General features: G+C 36.3%; 1 protein-coding gene across 1 annotated transcript in view; it reads left to right on the top strand.

Annotated features, from left to right (window-relative positions):
- The window catches only part of LOC142107463 (sialic acid-binding Ig-like lectin 6), a 43,066-nt gene extending 30,708 nt beyond the window's left edge, over positions 1-12,358 (top strand). Inside the window, exons 7-11 of the mRNA XM_075190899.1 lie at positions 45-305; positions 5,109-5,153; positions 6,282-6,375; positions 8,886-9,009; positions 11,555-12,358. Of these exons, the coding sequence (XP_075047000.1) occupies positions 45-305; positions 5,109-5,153; positions 6,282-6,375; positions 8,886-9,009; positions 11,555-11,737 (707 nt within the window). The 3' untranslated portion in view covers positions 11,738-12,358. The remainder of the gene's footprint in view (positions 1-44; positions 306-5,108; positions 5,154-6,281; positions 6,376-8,885; positions 9,010-11,554) is intronic.
- The last annotated feature ends 10,055 nt before the right edge of the window (positions 12,359-22,413 follow it).

Here is a 22,413-nt window from a genome sequence, read left to right as displayed (position 1 = left end):
TACCATGTACTTTGTATACTCTTTTTGATTTGTTATGCTTTTAGGAAGAAAACTTGAAGCAAATCTGTCCTTGATTATAAATGAAGGGGAATCTCTGACTGTAAACTGCACTGTGGATGGTAACCCATCAGCTGCTGTGAGCTGGATAAAGGGAGAAGTTGACGTAGCCTCAAACAACTTGATTGGTCGAGGATCGGTAATGTCATTAGTAAACATAACCTCCTCAGAAGCAGATGTTTACAGATGCTTAGCATGGAACAGACATGGTGTTATTGAAAAACGTATCCAATTCAAAATCATACAAGGTACAACATCTCATTGCTATTGTATAATATCCATTGAAGTTATTTAAGCTATGTATGCATTCATTTGAAAGTGACATTATACGTTCACTCTTTCTGAATGGAATGACAATATTTATGCATGTGGGTTTTGCTTTTATGTATCTATTGAAAGCAAATGAAATGTCATGGTAACAAATGTGCTTTGAAAAATTAAACGGGTTACTTGAAGCCCACTATTTCATTAAATTGCACAATATATATGCAAAAAATGCATGTGATTTTAAAAGGCTTTTTACAGCATAGAAATACAACTAAATACTCCTTGATAAAAGCATAACCAAATTCAAGTTCTATAAATCAAAATTGTGAGCAATCTAATTAAAAATACTAAAGCAGTATACACCAAAAAATAAGATGGCGAAGTTGCCAACCCCCCTTAATCAACAGATGACAAACTGGTGGTTCCCACTGGGGAATTCTACAAAATTGGAGGTAATAATGGTCATAAGAATTTAAGAAAATTGACTCCATACCATCACATTTTTAATTATTAATTGGAGGTAAACTTATAGATATATTTTCATTGACAATGCTATTGATTTATTACCAATTTAAAGATAATGTACGTCCTTTTTTTTATGCTTCCACCAATTTTATAGAATTGTACTATTGATTTAAAAAAAAAAATCCAAACATGAATTAAAATGAAGTACAATACTAGATTATGTCAAATAAAGCAAAATAAAATATTGATGTAGATCTTACAGAACAATGACACCGACCTAATCAAGGACCTTTTTTTAATCCATTTCTAGCTTCCCTATTTAGTGGTGTACATACTATGTACTGGTGCCCCCTTGTTCTTGGAGTAACAGATCGGGGTGTTAACATGCAAGAGCAAAGTGAAGCAAGGTCCTGTAGATGCAAGTTATACATCCCTCTTTGAGATGTGCCTTAATTTGAGCTACACATATCTTAAAATACATTGACTTGAGACATAAATTTTACAGCTACATTAATCGGGTTCAAGCTTGCAGTTAATGAGATTTTCACATCTTTACTCCATATGCACTAGACTTATTTTTTTGTCTACAGACATGGAAATTATTATTATTATTATTATTATCATTTATTTGTTGGGCGCCACAAGGTTTCCGCAGCGCCGTACATAGTACAAACAGTAGACTATACAGGGTTAAACAGTACAGAACGATAAACACAAAGTACCAATGCTTCAGTAACTCTGGGACAGACATATGGAGTAAAGACAGAGCAGAAGAACAGGTATGGAGACACGAGGGAAGAGGGGCCCTGCTCATACGAGCTTACATCCTAAGGGAGGGTAGACAGATCAGACACGAGAGGGAGCGGTGGTGCCAGGGGAGAGAGGGAAGAGCGAGCAGAGTAGATGAGGGGTTAAGTGGTTGGTTGATAGGCTTTGAGGAACAGGTGAGTTTTAAGTGCTCGTTTGAAGGAGCACAGATTGGGAGCGAGACGGATGGAACAAGGGAGGGCATTCCAGTGCAGGGGGGCAGCTCGGGAGAAGTCTAGGATTCTGGAGTGGGAAGTGGTAATTAGAGTGGAGGAGAGGCGACGGTCATTAGCCGAGTGCAGGGAGCGGGCAGGAGTGTGAATGCTGAGGAGGTTAGAGATATAGGGGGCAGTAGACTGGGAGAGAGCTTTGTAAGTGGTGATAAGGAGTTTGAAGAGGATTCTGTAGGGGATGCAGACAAATACATGCAGGCAAATGTTAGCTCATACACAATTGGTGCATGTTTATGTTGTTTTCAAGCCCTAAGTCTCATTTAAAAATGAAGTGAAAAACATTTGCCAGTAATTGTAATTGCAATTCAATGGTCAAATACGCTTCTAAAATCTAGCCATAAATCTGGGTCTGTTATTTACACACAGTAAAGGCTGAACCAATTTAAATGAGCATTAAGTCTATCAATTCACTTGGAACCAGTATCTCAAGAATATAAATCTGGTCTCCAGAGTATTAGCCAAGTAGTAAATGAGTGACATCACTAATTCCTAGCAAATTGATAGGTTGCCTATACTCTGGCTGCATATACTGTGTATCAGTGATAGGCCCACTTTAAAGATGTAAATGAGATTCCAGTCGACCCATTGGGCCTCATTTAGAATTAAGAGCAAAGCAAAAAAAAAAATGGAGCAGAGTTAATTACATATCTATGGACAGCAGTGACAACAGTTGTGTCTTTCCAAAGAGTCCAGCATTTATAGCTCACTGATTCGTCCAGTTATACCATGTGACACGTGCATAGACTTCTGGGAATTGTGGTTATGCTGCTGACATAACATTATGTGCAGAAACTCAAGCAGAGAGACAATTTCCAGAGAATCCGGAACCTGGGCTGGCTGTAATTAAATCTTGCAAGATCCTAGATCCGATCATGTGAGAATGATGTTTTAAAAGAAAAAATATAGGAAAAAGCAGCACTAGCTATTCCTAAAACCTCAAATAATTATATGGCACAAAACAGACAAACAGGAATGACAGTTAATATAAACATGAGTCGCAAAAATTCAACATTTCTTTATACATACTTAATGTTAAAACATATATATGCATCTTCCTTAAAACAGTGACCATTCATAATTGAAACCTCTTGTTAGAAAAAAAGGATAAACACAATAATCTTTTATAGAGTGATACAATCTTTGTGGGATCCGAATCAAAGTAATTCATACTGGAATATATAATAACACCATATTATTAAATAACGTATGTAGAAGGCATATATGAGACTTTTTTTTATGACCATATGGTCCAATTCATGTGCATAAAAGATTATATTAATTGAAAGTCTACAAATTGTCCCAGTTCTTTTCAAGAGAAAGTATAAAAGGCTTAATAAATTAGATCTTTGTTGCTTATTTAGTACAGCTTCTGGATCTAATAAATCTGTCCAGAAATCTTTTTGAATTTAATTTCATAAACAATTTAGTGGGTGCAGGTTTTAAAACCTTTCCTTAGTAATTTATGTTGATCAGCAGTTAGTGTTTTTGAAGAGAGATTAAAGAATCCTCTTGATTTGTTCTTGTGTATTCTTGGTCATCGTCTTAGAGTTATATTAAGAGAGGGGTCATCTTGTGATTAAAGAATATTTTTCCCAGTCTTTATCGCTCACCTTCCCCCCCCTCTCACTTAATTAATTGAGTAAGGATACTTAAAGGTAACATTTAATATGTTGTTTAGCATATGTAAGTGGCATGTACAGGTGTATTTTACTGATTGTATACTATTAGATGTTTTTAGTGCTATTGTCTAAGGATCCTTGGGATAAGTTATGACAATGCAGCATCAGTGTCCCAATAGATATAATTAGATATATCAGTTTTACTAATCTAAAAGTATCCATGCACATCGCAATTCAACAGCTTGGCCTGATACCAAGATTCTGGATCACTGTCAGCTTTGGCCAAAGTCCAACCATTTGACACTTTGAATCCAACAAGGCAATATTAGTGCAAATGTATGATGACCACAAACACAGCTAGCTTTAGCCATCATCTGTCTGCATCTACCGACTGATGTCTGATTGCTCTTCAATTAGATATATATTGACATGGGGCTAGATTTACTAAGCTGCGGGTTTGAAAAAGTGGGGATGTTGCCTATAGCAACCAATCAGATTCTAGCTTTCATTTATTTAGTACCTTCTACAAAATGACAGCTAGAATCTGATTGGTTGCTATAGGCAACATCTCCACTTTTTCAAACCCGCAGCTTAGTAAATCTAGCCCATGGTCTTTTTGGGCCGATGCACATGGCTATTTGCTAGCAGTTAGGTCTAAAATGGCCTAATAGACAATCCAAATTGAAGTGTGCATGGATATCCTATGAACTGTAATACTATGGTGTTTAGGAAAATTAATAAGTGTTCCCTAGGAGTCGTGTTTCCATGGCATGATTAAAATAAAGCTTAGAAGTTAGTCTAAAAGAGGCAAGGTAGTGTTTTCCAAGGTATAATTGCTACAAATTTTAATGCTATGAGTTGGAGGTAATTGTAAGAGAGGATTGCTTGTATACTGGAGAGGACAGGTAGGGTGATAAACAGATAAAAGAGAGAAAACGTAGGCGGGTATCTCGCTGTGAAAGCGATTTGCAAATGAGAAGTAGAATTTTAAATTGTATTCTAGATGATTAAGCTACCATAGCAGAGTCTGGCGGGAAATAGGAGGGTAAGTAAAATGGGTAGCAAAGAAAACCCCAAGGAAAATGTTGTACTGGTCTTTCAGACAACATTGATAATTCCCTCTCACAATGCATAGAATATTTGTAACATTAGGAAGCACCATTATCTATAATTGTTTTCCCATGTTTTTTGGCAACAAACATTGTACATCCTGCAAGTGAAATAAAGGTCGTTGTCGGTATGGTACCATCTCAGCAATTCCAAAAATATGCTATAACTAATGTTTTCTTAAATCTTAATTCTATTTTACCTATAGGCAGTATTTACATATAAAATGGCTGTAGCTCTCAGTACGAACGAAGGTGGACTTTTACAAAAAAAAAAAGTTAAGAAGCCTGGAAGACATTACTAAACAGCTGTGTACAACAATTAGTGTTGTACATTGAATGTAAAGAGGGCTGGAATACATTTTAAATGTAGGGCCTGCAGACACCATAGATATAATGGCAACAAAAACCCTTGTTTGAATAAAATATACTTTGTTTAAGAATACGGTTTCCAATAATGCAATATATGTAGATGATTGTCAAGGCTGACTTCTGTTAATAATGTATTATACTGTATATTATGTGTCATGTGATGTCGTATTTTATCTTTGCAGATACATCAAACTATCCAAGTAATCACCAACCAACTGAGACCAGTGGTATGTTATTTCCTTTTTATGTGTTTTGTCATTCAAAGTTGTGTTGCATCCGCCCAAATTTTGTACTTTGATTTGTAGTTGATCATATGAATTTCCTTATTTGTATTATTATTATTATTATTATTATTATTGTTATTCTCTAAGTGGTTAATAATGGTAAACAGTTCTTTCATTTCATGAAAATTGTAAAGTGCTCTATATGTAGAATTTATTTATACATGTGTAGGAGATATGGGCAGCACGGTGGCTTTGTGGTTAGCACTTCTGCCTCACAGCACTGGGGTCATGAGTTCAATTCCTGACCATGGCCTTATCTGTGTGGAGTTTGTATGTTCTCCCCGTGTTTGCGTGGGTTTCCTCCGGGTGCTCTGGTTTCCTCCCACACTCCAAAAATATACTGGTAGGTTAATTGGCTGCAATCAAAATTGACCCTAGTCTGTGTGTGTGTGTGTGTATGTATGTTAGGGAATTTAGACTGTAAGGTCCAATGGGGCAGGGAGTGATGTGAATCAGTTCTCTGTACTGCGCTGCGTAATCAGTGGCGCTATATAAATAAATGATGATGATGATGATGGGATAAAAAAGGTACTAGAAGGAAACATTCTTTAAAGGAAGAGAAGTATTAGAACACAAGGACATGTACTGAGACCGGGGGGGGAAGTAGGTTCTGAGGACATTTGAGGAAAAATGACTTCACAGAAAGGGTAGTGGATAAGTGCACTAGCCTCCCATCAGAGGTGCGAGAGGCTAATACAGTAGAGTAATTTAAACATGCTTGGGATATAAGGACATAAGAATATCCTTAAAAAAAAAACCAAGGATCAAATAGGGTTGGAGGTTACCATATGTTAAAAAAGGGGCAGACTAGATGGGCCAAGTGGTTCTTATCTGCCGTCAAATTCTATGTTTCTTTGTGATAAATTTGTTTTGTGCAACCGATGGTAGCTATAATGTTGAGATTACTGAAAGTATGGAAATATGTATGGTATGAATCCATAATCCTTAACAAATACAGTATATTTTTAAAATTGTACATGACACATGACCCAATATAATAGCAAAGTGTTTAAATATTGGAGAGAAAAAGTACAACAATTAACAACCTTGTTTGTTAAATTTATTTTATAGGTATGAAATCCACACTCCGGGATATAATGATTGGATTTGTCTGTGGAATTGGCGTTGTCGTTGCTATACTTGTAATTTCAAAATTAGTTCCAAAGTAAGAATTCCTATGCCGTATACGCTTGTATGTTTTTACAGTATAAGTGAGCAATGTAAGTACATGGATAGGAGAAATATATATGGTATTGATGTAAAGTAATTGGGGAGAAACAGATGGTATAAAAAAAACAATGTACAGCAATATAGAAATTACTATTTTCTGAACTGAATCCAGTAAGTAGATAAAAATGAATTTACCAAGAATTGTACCCCTTTAATACCCTACCTTATTTACACCTAAGAATATCCTTTCTATAAATTAGAATCAGCTTTAAACACATGTATCACATATATCATAATGTAAAAAAATATTTTAAATAATTTAGAGATATAAACAAAATGAAGTGAAGTAATCTTGGGGCCTGATTCATTAAGGATCTTAACTTAAGAAACTTCTTATTTCAGTCTCCTGGACAAAACCATGTTACCATGCAAGGGGTGCAAATTAATATTCTGTTTTGCACATAAGTTAAATACTGACTGTTTTTTCATGTAGCACAAAAATATCAACTTTAAATTTCAGTGTACAAATAAGCTATCAAGTATGTGTGTGCTACATGAAAAAACAGTCAGTATTTAACTTATGTGCAAAATAGAATACTAATTTGCACCCCTTGAATTGTAACATGGTTTTGTCCAGGAGACTGAAATAAGAAGTTTCTCAAGTTAAGATCCTTAATGAATCAGGCCCCTGGTTATTAAATTTAATTGACTACGTAGCTGATTGGTGACTTAATGAAGAGCAATCAGAGTAGTAATACAACCATCTCTACTTAATGTTACTTTTTCAACATATTACTTTGAGCTAGAAACTCTTCAATTTAGAATTTCCATTGCCCATCACAACATTTTCAAATAAAAACAATCTTATTTATTAATTAAAAAGTTATCTACCTTTTCTAGAACCAGCAGTAAACTTTAGACCAAAGAAACATGGATCTTGATGGCAAGTCAGCAATGTTAGTAGAGATGGATAAATCGATAAGAACAATTTGTGAATTATGCCCAAGAATAATTATTCATTCATGCCCACTGGAGAATCAGGCCAATCACTCACAGTATATGGAACATAACAATGCTGATCAGCAAACTTCAACAATTGTAAAAGGTCTATAGCCTTTTAAAACAGCACGTCTAGCAGTCTTTCTTCCTTTAGTGTCCAAGCAGAACATATCTGTGGATATTATTTTTTGACTTACCATAAGAGCTGTGACTATCCATGGCCCGGTCTCTGTCTATTCATCACTTCAGTGCATAACCTATGTGGTAGATACAGTAGCTGTCTGGACTGGTCAACTGCCATCCTTGATTTACCTGCTTATTATTTAACATCCTGCTTGATTATCCTTATATTAACTCACATTATGTGTCCAATTGATTTGTGTAGTTTTTTTCATTGTACAAATTAATGCTATGTTCACCCCCACTATAGTATTTAATTCTGTATTGTAATAAACTCAAAACCGATTGTTTCTGTACTTGTTATCACCTATAGAGGTGTTCAATATCTCAGACATACATTACTTGCTATTACCATCTACACAGATCTATTATTTTACCCTTATTTTTCTACTTGTCTTTAGAGCCATTACTCTGTGCTCAAATACCAAAGAAATATATTGCTTGCTCTCTCAACTGGTGAATCTTTAGTATCTGGTTTTAATATACTAGTATTACATTTTTTAGACTTCCAATAATATTGGACATCAGCGACCTTGGGTGGAAAGTTGATAGATTGCCTTTATACTTTAATAAGACTTCAGGTTATAAGGATACAGAATTGATCTGCATTGATCTGCATTAGGCCACTGCTGTGGTTATGGCTGATGTTATTCCTAAACTGGAAGCTTGCACATCTAAGGTTTAATGTGGTAGCAGCACTGAGTAGCCTGCATTATATTTCGAGGTTCTCTGTTCAGTCAGAGTTTGAAATAAAGATCATTTTATATTAACCCAAAACAAATAAAAAATAAAACTAAAATTGCAATTTAAAAGCAATATATCTTAATCTAGTGAATTGTAATACAGGCTAAAGCTGTATTGGTTTTACACCCAACTATCGTGCCAATCACACAATGAACAACAATTGAGTGTAATATCACAGTAGTGTGTACGATCCCACGATCATGTGTTATTGTACCAAAGCACATCGTATCATTTAATTTTATAAACAGACTAAAAATCACTGTCATCGATAGAACGATGTCGGGCAAATGTGGAAGTGTGTGTGCACTCAGGACCAGCGGCGTAGACAGATCTCTATAGAGTTTACAGAGTCACGATCTTTTCAGCAGATGGTTATGGGAGATGAAGAGCACATATCTGAATGTTAATCATGCAGTTGTGTACAAATAAATTTGCATGCTCTTCAGGACCTTCAGTCGTTGATAACATTGTTACAGAAATTGCATCTGCAGTAAATTTCTGCAGTGTGTACCCAACTTAACTCACAAGACAGTAGCAGATAGAAAAGTTATTGATCATTAACACTACTCCTGTTATTGGCAGGATGCAGTCAAATAAGAAACCAGTGTATGAACCGACCGAGGAACTACCTCCCACGGAGGAGCCAGCAGCAGATGATCCCAACGACGTATACATGAATGTCAACATATTTGAGCAAAGACCTGAGGTGAGTGAAGTGATGGCAATCGACAGAATGGACAAAAATTGTTTCTGTAAAGATTTGTGCAACATGTTTGTAGATGAATAAATGCAAAAAATTATAATTTTAAGAAATACTAATTCAAACTTAAGATATCAACACAAGAATACGTGTTGATGTCTTGAGATGAGTCTGCGGCTGCTAGACTCATCTTTCTCTCACGCCGCTCCTCCTCTCTCTACCATGCCTTACACTGGCTCCCTTTCCCCTACAGAATCCTCTTTAAACTCCTTACCACCACGTACAAGGCTCTCTCCCAGTCTACTGCCCCCTACATCTCTGACCTCTTCACCATTCACACTCCTGCCCGCTCCCTGCACTCGGCTAATGACCGTCGCCTCTCCTCCCCTCTAATTACATCTTCCCACTCCAGATTTCAAGACTTCTCCCGAGCTGCCCCCCTGCACTGGAATGACCTCCCTCGCTCCATCTGTCCCGCTCCCAATCTGTGCTCCTTCAAACGGGCTCTCAAAACTTACCTGTTCCTGAAAGCCTTTCAACCTTCCACTTAATCCCTCATCTACTCTGCTTGTTCTCCCCTCTCTCCCCTGGTCCTTTTTCTCCCTCGCATCACTGCCTCCCTTTTGTGCCTGTTTTGTCAACCTCCCCTTAGGATGTAAGCTCGCATGAGCAGGGCCCCTCTCCCCTCCTGTCTCCATACCTACTCTTCTGATCCGCCCTCACTCCATATGTTTGCCCGGAGTTTCTGAAGCATTGGTACTTTGTGTTTATTGTTCTGTAATGTTTCACCCTGTATGGTCTACTGTTTGTACTATGTAAGGCGCTGCGGAAACCTTGTGGCGCCTAACAAATAAATGATAATAATAATAATAATAATAATAATAATAATAATAATACGTGGGTCTCCTGAGAAGCCACCCCTCAAACACCAATCAAATTCCCTGTAGTTAAAAATCACTTTTGTTTAACCAGTGTGAAACATGTGCATGGATGTGGAACCTGTCTAGGACTACTGCTGCTTTGGCATGGTTTCCGCTGCTCACCTGTATAGTTTCCTAAGAATTTGATAGATGTTATATTACCGTATAGTTCTAATAAAAGAACAATGGTTGTGGGTGATGCCGCTCTTCCTTCTAGATATGTGTGTAGCCACTCGGTAGAACCTATGTGATGATAGGGGGAGTCCTCACCCTCCATAAATTATGGCAATTGATAAGAGGAAGCAGATTCTAGGGCACATAAAGGTAATGTATTTGGTAGCAAGGTGAACAAATATGTGGGGAATTAAGAATAGGCTTTAATACAATTGAGAGTTTTGTGGAAAACATAAATCACAGAACTGTGATTTAAGTGCTACCCATACACATTACCTTTATGTGCCCTAGAACATGGTTCTAATAAAGAATAATTTCATATGTTAATAGAAAATATGCATATATATATATATAGATTAAGGAAGATGGGTGACATACATAATTTTAGATATTTACAATATTTGTCATGTTTTAGTTATTTCATTTCTAAAGGGGGATTGGGACTCAGCCCATGTACTACGCATCTCCATTATTTTCCTTAGATTCTCAACGTATTTATTATGTAAACTCCTTAACTCCTAAGATAAGAAGGTCCCTTATGAAACCAACCTGTTGATCAGCTCCTGCACACCTAGATGGCCAAACTAGAGATATGGTCATAAATCACCTTTAGCACAGCAGCCAGACTTCTGGCATCATTAGGACCAGTGAATGCCCACGGGTTCAATGGAGGCCATTTGTGGTCATCTTATAACTGCATTTATAAGCATGCGTAATAATGATTAATGGGATCATTATCGGGCATCGCAGTTAGTTTTGGGTCAGCCGTGCACCCTGTGGAATCAGGCCAATTGTGCAGAATGTATGGCCAGGATTACTAATGCTCTTGTTAATCTTTCTTACAGCTTATTTAATTCTGTACTGCATTGGTTTAGTTACCACGTTGGAGCACAAGTCCTAAGAGCAAATATACAAAAGACAAGTCTATTGTTAGATGGAATCAACCACCTTTATCTGCCCAATTTCGCATTCAAATTAATAATAAATAATTTTCTCTGCACTCAAAATGGTAAAATCCCTGGTGTACTGAGTAAATGACTAATGTTGTTTGCAAATCCATAACTTAAGCATATTACATAAACAGTGGAATAATGAGGTGCAAAACATAATTGAAGAATGATATATGGGTAATAATTGCATTTTAATTATAGCAATGTACAGTTTTCATCACATGGAAAATTGCAAATGTAAAATACAGAATAAAATAAAGGAATGAATTAAAAGTGTTTGTTAGAAATGTATTACACTTACTTTGCAGAGGGCCTCAAATATGATCTAACAATAAGCTTGTTGTGTGGTTACCAGGTACGGTGAACGCAACATAAAAGCATTGGAAGGCCTCATGCGTGATTCCAGTTGGACCATGCTACCAAAGAACATAGTAGATTTAGAGTTGAATTTCTTGTTATTTTAAAGTTATGGATATTGTTTATTATTTGTAAAATATATTTCCTCAGGAGATCAATGATACAAGCGAACAGCTGTATTCGAATAACATCACAGCTGGCATCACAGATGACCAGGATGACCAAGCTAACCAAGAAGAGCTGCATTACTCCACCATAACGTTCCCTGCTGCACCCCACGGAGTGTCCTCAAGCGAACCAACAACGGAATATGCAGAGATCAAAGTCAGATAGATTTTGCCAAGATTCCACCACATAATCCGTTTCAACCACCGTTTTGATGGAATCACTGGCTAACCATGCTTTAATTAGCTCTGATCCTGAAAACACTTGTAACGTCTACTCATATACAGTATGCCGTTTCCAAATGATGGACATTCTTTAAGACAATTAAATGACTATGTCTTCCAAAATGTTTATAAGCAATATGCCACTTAGGTGAGTTTGTTGAATGTAACTACAAGGTCACATGTCAATCAATAAAACCAAAAGTAAGACTGGAAAAGAGGAATGAGAAAGTGGTTTCGGATGGTTCTATCTTGCAGATACTAAATTATCATGGTAGGCATTTCTCCCTAATTTCTAGGACTAAACTGAAGTTGCAAATGGATGTCCCTAAAAATTTTTGTTCCTGAAAATGTCCCTATCTTTTAATACCAATCACACCGCATAATATAATCCTTTTTTCTGCACATTAGACTCAATTCTTGCCATATATTCTTATTATTTGACATTTATAAGTTATTATTTAGATAGGAATATTAAAAATGCAGAGAGTTTGAAGTAAATATGCCATAAAGGCAATTGTAGTGCTTCAGCATGATGTCTTTAAATGTTGGCTACAGTATTTTATAATTTATTATTATTATTATTATTATTGTGATTGTTGTGTCTCAGTAGTCTACACCTGCTCGTCCTTTAATGCAGTGCACAGTTGTTTCTTCACATAGTGGTGCAAATAAAAATATAATAACAAAACAAAAATTAGAAATTATGTGTCCAGGCTTAGAATGCAGACAACAAATTTTATAAACGAGTTTACATAAAGATTTCAGGAGAAAAAATATGCTTTTCAACTGTTTAAGGACATCCAATCACACTGCACCCCATTAAATATATTGTATGTAAAAAAATAGTTGTGGACTGGTTCATATTGGGTAGTGTTGCTAATGAGGGGGAGGCGGATACTAGTGTAGGTTGGTAAAAGTCAAGGTATAATGGTATTTATGACTGATAGCTGTTGCAGGGTTCTCTACCTGATGTTTTTTTCACCAATAAAGTTTTTATTGAAAATTGTTCATGAATATGGGGTACAGAACATAAAAAAGAATGGCTAAACAGTGAAAGAAGGGGTGGGTAATGGGGAGAGGAGTAGTGAAAATCTGTGTCCCACCACCAGGGAAATGGGGGAATAGTTGCTCAATAAATGTTATAACACAACATTATGAACCAACCATAAATTAAACAAAAAGAAGAAACATTATATAAATTATGGAACAAGAAGAAATATTGCATGGCAAAATGTAGAGGTATATCCCTAACCGAGGTGGGAGGGGAACGCCATTAGTTTACTAGCCATTCTGTAGGGAGCAAGTAGGGCTGTGTGACTGTTGGGTAGAGGAGGGGGGAGAGGGACTGCTCGGTTCTTCGGCTCCCTCTGTGACATATACGTGCCATTTTAGCCACTTCATAACGGGGGCAGAGGCAGAAACAGAATAAGGCATATCAATCGTCTCCATCTCGAAGCTGTGCTGGATTTTTGAAATGATTTTAGAGAGCGTAGGGGGGGGGAGGCAGCTTTCCGGTTTTATGGACAGGAATAAAAAGATATAAACAGTTGTGATGTAGCTGTTTATGAACAGCAGATAATCCCTTATTTTGTTTCTTCACTAGGTGATTTCATAAATTATAAGTTGCAGATTTCATAACTTAGTTGCTTTTCATAAAATTCAGGTTAAATATTGAGACATCTCATGAACTGTTAGGAGTACTCACAAAATGTTATCAATTACTGAAGAAAAGGTAATAAAATATAAAAAAATATGAAAAAAAAATTGCTAACACATTTGTTAGAAGCCGAGAGCAGATAATTGTACTCTGCCAGTGTCTGCAGCACAGAATTTTGTTCTACCTAAAGATATATTTTATAATAAATGAAATATATAAAAAGAAATTGCATTATGCATCACAAAACTTTTTTGAGCTAAAAGCATAGTTCTTATTAACTGAAACTTTTAAAGAAAATTAAACAAAACTTGCAAAGAGAACATGATGATCATTCACAAGACCTACACGTCACAATTTTATTATTAGATTATCACAGCAATACAAGGTCTACAACTCTTTTCGCACACATATTCTTCCTGTACACATGGAATATCCAGTGTTTTACCCTAGAAGACAAATACAATATGCTTTGCATAGGATAATCTACTTCAACTATATATTGCAGATAAGCGTTTCAGATTCCATTGAATCCGACAATTCCAAGTTCTACTAATCCAAGAGATTGGACTCCTGTGGTGGCAGTTTAAACTAGAGATATTGTACTTTGACTTATTTTGCATTAACACTGCCATGTACTGTTGCTGTCTTGGATCAGTCTATGGTTCATGGAACTAATACTGGCAGTAGCACTACTATGAAAAAATTCAGGTGAGAAGAAAGTCTCAGACAAGGCCCTCCAAAAATTCTTGGTAATCTCCCTCAAAACAGTAGTTTCAAGATTAAAAACTATAATAATGTTTCTGATGAAAGAGAGATTTAATACTGGGCCAGGGACTTGCTTATATACAGTTTGAATGGACATAAAAACAGTAATGATGTCACATTAGTGATAAACTAAGATCTTTCTTCATTAGTCCAGGGGTCAAATCAGTCCAGTATAATGCAAATCATAGGTCAGTTCAAAAAATTCCTCTCCAAAGGTGGGGGCAGCTCACTCCAACAGCTGAGCACATGTAGTACCTAAGGGAACTAACTAAATCCAGTTAAATCAACATATTATTTACATGTGCTGCCAATAGTATTATAGAGAATCAATCTTATAACAATCATAACTAGCGATCACAGTGTGCGATCGCTTACCTGCTGATACCAGATTTCTACTGGTAAAATTAGGATTGATATAAGACCAAACACCATACATTTCTTAGGACCTGAACCATAAATACCTGTAATGTAAATTTATCTTTGTATAAATAACCTTTAAGTTTTACTAATAAACTGATGTGATTTGGAACTTTATTAAATGTGTACTATTTACAAATGTACATATAAATGTAAGTGTGTGTGTTGTTTGCCCATGCGATTGCGTAATTAGGCGTGGCGTACTAATAGCAATCGCTCGGTAAACCAATGTTAATTTATTTAGCCGACTTCATCCAATTATTCGTCTTCCACAGCATTTATTGGCCAATGGAGAAGTTTCTCAAATAGAAGAAACTAATATGAGACTCATCTGAGGTTTGTAATGGGGATGTAACACGTTCAGTGTGGTAATCAAAAGGAAATTTTAACCGATAACTGACAAATTGGAATACTAATGATCAGAGACGAGAAACATGCATCTGGCCTGTGGCTAGATTTCATCTTCGGTTGGGGAACTTCTCCATTTTTCTACAGCAATAATTATAATGTTTTATTCTCTGAATTTTCTGAATTTTCGCTATATTTTTGGTCACAGTCTCATTGATATTTGTTATACTTTACTCATCTGCATTAAAATGTTTCTATTTTTTGTTAAAAAAAAGGCTTAGTAGAATGTTAGTTGCTTTGGGAATTGGGAGTATAGAAGTTTGTGCAGATAGTCTCTTAAAAAAGAATAAGAGAAATACATTTTTGGTAATGTTAATATATTAGAACCAGATCTTAAGCCTGTTACCAAATTTTACGCCAGAATCAAAAGGTAACCATCTAAATAAGATGCAAATTTAATGAGCATGCTTATCTAGTCTTTGCACTCCCTTAGGCTAGGCACACACTGGAGCTTTTTCCTCCAATAATGGTGCCAATCAGCTGACATACATCGCGTTGCGTTGAAAATCAGATGATGGTCAAAAGTCGTCCCAAAGTGTCAATTATCGGCTTATAGGAAAATGGCAGGCAGCTAACAGCAAATGTTATGCTGTTAACTGCCTGCTGTCACTGTAGGACTTACACGGAGTGCAGTAATCTCCTTACTGAGGAGATCTCGTGAGAGTGAGACTGAATCATAGTAGGGAGATTACTGAGCGCCGCATAATTGTTACAGGGAGTAGAGCAACGGAAGGAGGCAAGTTCACTGGGGGGGGGTCACAGTACCCTTAGCCAGGGGGCCTCCCTTCCCTTAATCCGGCCCTGGGTACTTGTAACGGAAAAAGCAATAGAAGCTGTGTATTGCATATGCCTGCTTGCCTAATTATACACCATTATCTGCACAGTCTACAAGAAAAGCACATACCTATGTATTATATAGTTGTGTATTGAATATGACCGCTTGCATAAATACACATCTGTGTACAACTAGTGATGAACAAAAGCTGATGGGACTGTAATTAGTAGATGTGTTTTGGAACACCATGCATGTCCGTTGAACATGTTTTATATCTGTGCCTTTATTTTAACTAAATAAATATATTTATCGATATATATCTGTTCTTTAGTACACAAAATAAATCACACATTGTTAATCCAACATATTTATTGTTGGACAGCATCCAAAAATTATCCAATGACAAATATATGGAAAATAAAAAATATAAAAATATATTTATACTTCCACTATCATATTTAACACTTAGGGCTAGATTTACTAAGCGGCGGGCTTGAAAAAGTGGGGATGTTGCCTATAGCAACCAATCAGATTCTAGCTGTCATTTTATAGAAAGTACTAAATAAATGAAAGCTAGAATCTGATTGGTTGCTATAGGCAACATCCCCACTTTTTCAAACCCGCAGTTTAGTAAATCAAGCCCTTAACCTGGCTACTGGTTTATGACAAAACCTTCTCATACACTTGAAAGAACTCCATGAAATTTTTTTAAAAGTGTTTTAAGTTTTTTCTTTACATCAATGATGTTCGCCCTTAATTCTGTAAAATATTCGCTGAGTTTTCCCATCTTCTTGACCACACCTCTCTCATCACCGGAAGGACTACAAATATTCTTCTTCCCTTCCAAGCTTTCGTCCGATTATACAGTTGCGAATGAACGTACACTGTGCACAAAGATGTGTTATTACACATCTTTGTGTACAATGTACGTTCATTCGCAACTGCATAATCATCATCATGATCATAATTTATTTATTAATGTAGTGCCACAAAGTCCACAGCGATGTACAGAGAACTCACCCACATCAGCCTCTGCCCCATTGTATCTTACAGTTTAAATTCCTTAACATACACACACACACACACACACACACAGAGAGAGAGAGACTAAGGTCAATTTGTTAGCAGCCAATTAACCTACTAGTATTTTTTTGTGTGTGGGAGGAAACTGGAGCACCCGGAGGAAACCCACAAAAACACAGGGAGAACATACAAATTCCTCATAAATAAGGCCATGGTCGGGAATCGAACTTATGACTACAGTGCTGTGCGTCAGAAGTGCTAACCACTAATGAATGAAGAAGACACGTTTCCTTTTAAGAGTTTTTGGGAGGTTCTTACTGGAGATGTTCTGCCCTTTATTTACATTTCTTGGCAATATCGCTGCAGGGACGTCGTATGTCATATCAGTGTGTACAAAATCAAAATGTTTTAACTCAACAATATGGCTTTGAAAAGTCACTGCCCTGACGGTCGATGTTTTATTAATCGTTTAAAACGTGTCTAGTCTGTGCGCATGAATCGCTGGAGCGATCGGGCCTTCAGTCGTAGGTACAATTGTTGTAGATAACATGTCGGTTGGAAAACTCTCCAGTGCGTACCAAGCCTATGTGTACTCTGTAAAATACACATCTCCAGGTGCAAGGGGTCACAAGTGTAAGATATGCATAATTTAAAATATCAGATGCAAGCTTTAACATATGTGCGGTACAGCAAAATGTATTTTACATTGTACAAATGATCTTGGGCCTGATTCATTAAGGATCTTAACATGAGAAACTTCTTATTTCAGTCTCCTGGACAAAACCATGTTACAATGCAAGGGGTGCAAATTAGTATTCTGTTTTGCACATAAGTTAAATACCGACTGTTTTTTCATGTAGCACACAAATACTTGATAGCTTATTTGTACACTGAAATTTAAAGTTGATATTTGTGTGCTACATGAAAAAACAGTCAGTATTTAACTTATGTGCAAAGCAGAATACTAATTTGCACCCCTTGCATTGTAACATGGTTTTGTCCAGGAGACTGAAATAAGAAGTTTCTCAAGTTAAGATCCTTAATGAATCAGGCCCCATATGTTTAAATGTGGCCCAATAAGACAAGGACGGCTCTTTTGAGAGCTAAGAAAAGACGCCACAGGTTAGCAATGTGGTTTTTCTGCAAGTAGAAAAAGGAAATAAAGAACAGAACTACACATGAGAGCTGATAAGGATTCTGGCAGGCTGAAGATACAACATACAGAGAAAGAGCTGGATCCTGATCTGTGAGTACAATTGATTTTAAGTCCCCAAATTCCAGATTTTAATAGTCTGTCTTTAAATCACAGTGATGTATTTGTAGCATTTAATAACAGTTTTAGCAAAACTGATCCAATCCTTGCCCAATATGAAGCTTAAATATCATAATTTTCATATGGTATCTGATTGTTAAAAGAGAACAGACAGTCCAGGTGGACGAATTATGTTGAAACAATTAGACAGGTAGGTCAGCAGCTCTCTGCTAAATGCAATACATAAATAAAATGTTTCATCTTAACTAAATAACAAATTACATCATCAATATGTTATCCTCATGGATATGAATCGTCAATGAATTGTTTGCTCGGGGGGTACACACACATTTGTATATTCTTTTACATATTCAAAATCTATGTGTGAAAAATTTCCTCTTGAGAGGTACAAAAACTTCATAATATGGGGCATTTCTGAAACATAAAAGAGCAAAACAATATGGAATGTTTAAGAATTCAGCAAGTTTTGACTGATTTGTTACAAATTAAATCAAAGTGGAATAATTTTGTTCTTAGAACAGTATTTTGTAAGTTGAATTGTAACTTAAAATATATTTTGATTTTTGTTTTTTAAATATAAAAATAACATCTGGAATAGGTAAAAATGGTTGCAGATACCGCCTAAAGACTAAAATCTACAAAGCATCTATTTTGGCATGGAGAGGTGCCCTGTTGCTGATTCTGGTTTTCGTAAAATATGGGAAACAAAGGGTACCCTTGAATAAACAATCATACGATAAATGACCGTTCCACCAGATATTGAATGAGTGTGTACACTCCAATGATGAGCGATTATTGTTCCAAAGCACATGGTATCATTTTATTTTATTTTAAAAATGGACGAAAAATCTTGTTCAATGATGGAACAATGTTGTTCCAGTTCTGCAGTGTGTACGCACTCACGCCCGGCAGTGTCCACAGATCTCTATGGAGGGTGCAGAGTCAGTATCTTTTCAGCCAATGGTTATGAGAGCACAGATGAAGAGCACAGATCTGAAATTAAATCTTGTAAAATGTGTATAGTGTGTACACATGAATTGACATGCTGATCGGGACTTTTTTTCCGTCGTTAGCAAAATTGTTAACGATATCCCATTAGGAGATATTTTCTGCAGTGTTTAACCAGCCTTAATGTTATGATTTGTGTGGGTTTTTTGTTTTAACACTTGTGTGGGTTGTTATTTACTTTTCTATTAACTTTTATATATTTGGTGTAAGAATATTCAGCAGCACTTTACAATTTGGTATAAACAGTGAATAAACAAGACTGAATATTAAAAAAAAGCAGCCAGAGGGTCCTCCTCGGAAGGTTACTAAATATGATAGGTGAATTTGGTACATGCATTTAGTGCCACAGATTGCATATTTTATTTAATTAATAATTAATTAATCATTTATTTTTTGATTAATTTAAAAAATGTGTCTCAAAGGCTCTTCCTCTGCAACTTGGGTCCCCTCGTGTCTCTTTATTTAGGAGGAAGTTTCTACTTTTCTGGTTTCCTTAACTTCATCTGCCCACATAGGAGCCTGCACTGTGGGTACTGTTGGTGCTTGAGCTCCCTTAATATTTGTGTCTCCACTGCCACTAACTATGTTTATGCAAGGTATTTTTCAGTCACCTGGGGGAAAGGGGTATAATAAGAGCAACCCCCAACATTTTAAAAAGTTGACTCCTATGTCCCCCTCCCCCTCCATTAATATATATTTTATTCCACATAGTGAGTTGCTGCTTCTGAATTCTTTGGTCCACGAACCTGTGGGGATCACCAAAGCATAGAAGCAGGTGGACGGTCAGATGCAGTGATAAATGTGATCTCCCTCTAAATGCCAGGGATGAGTTATCACTGCACCAGAGCAGGTACCTGCTTCTGGGCTCTGGCGATCCCCACTAAGGTGTGTCTTCTTTCTTCATTTTCTTCTTCCTTCTTTTTCTTTCTTCTTTTCTTCTTCTTTCCCTTTTAAGTAATGAGTGTAAACGCAGAACAAAGAGGGGACCCCTTTTCCTCTATGGGGTTATAATTGATCGATATAAACTCTGAGGTGCAAAGGTCAACAGATAGTATAGTGCAGTAAGCAGTATCCAGTGGATATTATGCATAGGATGCTTTACTATAAAATAAAATAAAAGCAATCCTGTTCCATATCACCTTAAATCGTATAGATAATGTACATAAACACAAAACAAACGCCAAAATTCTCGACAAAAATGTAAAGTACACGCAACTAAAGGAACAAGGTCAGAGATAATTGTAATAAAAGCAAATAGTATCAATCATGTATCTACATACCAATCTAAAGATATATATTTCTTCATAGAAGGATAAGGAGATAATGTTCTAAAGTAAACAAATATACCAGCTTGTATAGTTCACAACACAGGTGTTAGATATAAATGTCCTCCTATCATCATCATCATCTATTTATTTATATAGCGTCATTAATTCCCTATAGTGGGGATTAAATCCCAAAGTGATTTCTTAAATGTCATTAGTAAAAGTGAAGAAAAAAAATACAAATGGAAATAATGGTCATAAAATATTAAATATAAGGTCCAGAAAAAACTGAGAAACATCAGTATCAAAAATTGCTAGGTAAATAGACAGGAAGTCTATACGGGAGATGGTAGTGTTATCTGTATCCAGGCACTTACATATACCCACTGCCACTTATTCTTCCGTGGGTCCCCGTGTTACCTCTCCAGATGAGTGGGAGGTGGCGCCTGAGCTTTTATTCAGCAAAACATACACTGCATAATATGCACCACCTACTGCTTCCTTCACTACACTACCCCCCATTGACCCTTGCACTTTTGGAGTCTATACCGATAAACCAACACAGGTGCATCTCAATCCAGCTCAAGCTTTATACCTTCCCCAAGTCCTCAAAGATGTTTAATTTTGATATCCTCTAATTCTAAATATAAGACATCCTTGCAACATGATTTGTAAAATTGCGTTTGTCCTGCTACAATTGTATGTTACCATCATGGCTAGGGGGACCACTAATGTGATCTCTGCTGTACTTCCACTGTTGTATGAAAGCAGCCCTGAATATAAAATGTATTGACTCTGTGAATTATAAATCTTTTGGTATATTTTACAATCTAAGATTAATAAAAATATCGTAATAATAGTAAAAAAAAAATAATAAACTTCAGAAAATATAAATGAATAGTGGAGAACATGTAAAAAGAGGAAGTAGAGAGTGGAAAAGGGAAGGACATATCAATTTAAATACGAAATATAGGGACTGTAGGTCTAGGATTACTAACAAAAAAATAAAAGGGGAAATAATGTGGCAAAAATGACCTTCAGTTGGAGTCATAACGTAAAAAATGGAACTTTCAGTGTGTGTGAATTACTAGTGCGAGGATGGAACGTGCCGTGAAAGTCAATAATTAGTGAGTCGGTGAAACATGGAGGTCTTTTTATCCAAGTTTGGAATACAATTTCTTATCACATCTCATCGTGGCTTATTAGATGTATAGTTTAGTAAACAATTGCCATCTCTGTGATTAGCAGCAATGAGAGTAACTTAGATCTTGCAGCATTTAGTGATAGGTGGAGAAAAATGGCAACAATTTGCAATTGTCATGAAAATTATGCAAAGGAGCATCTGTTATATTAATGTTGTCCAACTGCTGAAGCTAATGAAGCTAGATTATGTGGTTAAAAGATAGAGTTTTTTTGGTTTGCTTGTTAAAGTCACTTTTCTATTTTGGGTGAACAAATCCTGGGAATTTCATGTGCAGTGGGAACCAGGATTAGGCTGGCTAACTACCATGTGACTTATAGAGAGCCAGCATAATGAAATGGCCTTAACGTGCAGTCAATATGTTGACTGTGTTAGGATCAAAACTTTTTTTTCTTTTTATAACTGTAATAAGCTATTTTCCATGAAAGTGGTGTAGAGTATATTCTATGTTCAAATAAAGTATGTTTTCTTTAATTGTGCTTTTTTTACTTTTATTTGACCCTACTTAAGTATAGTGCTATAAGATATAATTGCTGCTGACCTCTTGGGGAGGGGTGGACCACTGCCCAGATCATTAAATCTCATCAAGAGTGGATAATTTTGAAAAATTCTCAAAGGAAAGTCACTTGTACTGACTCTTCTCTGAGCTTGGATTGGTTGAACGATGCTACTCTTCAAAGAGTATTGGTAGATATTCCAGAAAAAAGACTTCAAGATCAAAGAGAGATTCCAGACACAACCTTTCCCTGAGAACACTAGCCATGAAGAACCTCAGCATCACATAATGCTGTTGGGCAGCACGGTGGCTTAGTGGTTAGCACTTTTGCC

This window comes from Mixophyes fleayi, chromosome 11 (assembly GCF_038048845.1).
Source record: "Mixophyes fleayi isolate aMixFle1 chromosome 11, aMixFle1.hap1, whole genome shotgun sequence".
Lineage (NCBI taxonomy): Eukaryota > Metazoa > Chordata > Amphibia > Anura > Limnodynastidae > Mixophyes > Mixophyes fleayi.
This window is presented reverse-complemented; position numbering and strand designations above follow the sequence as displayed.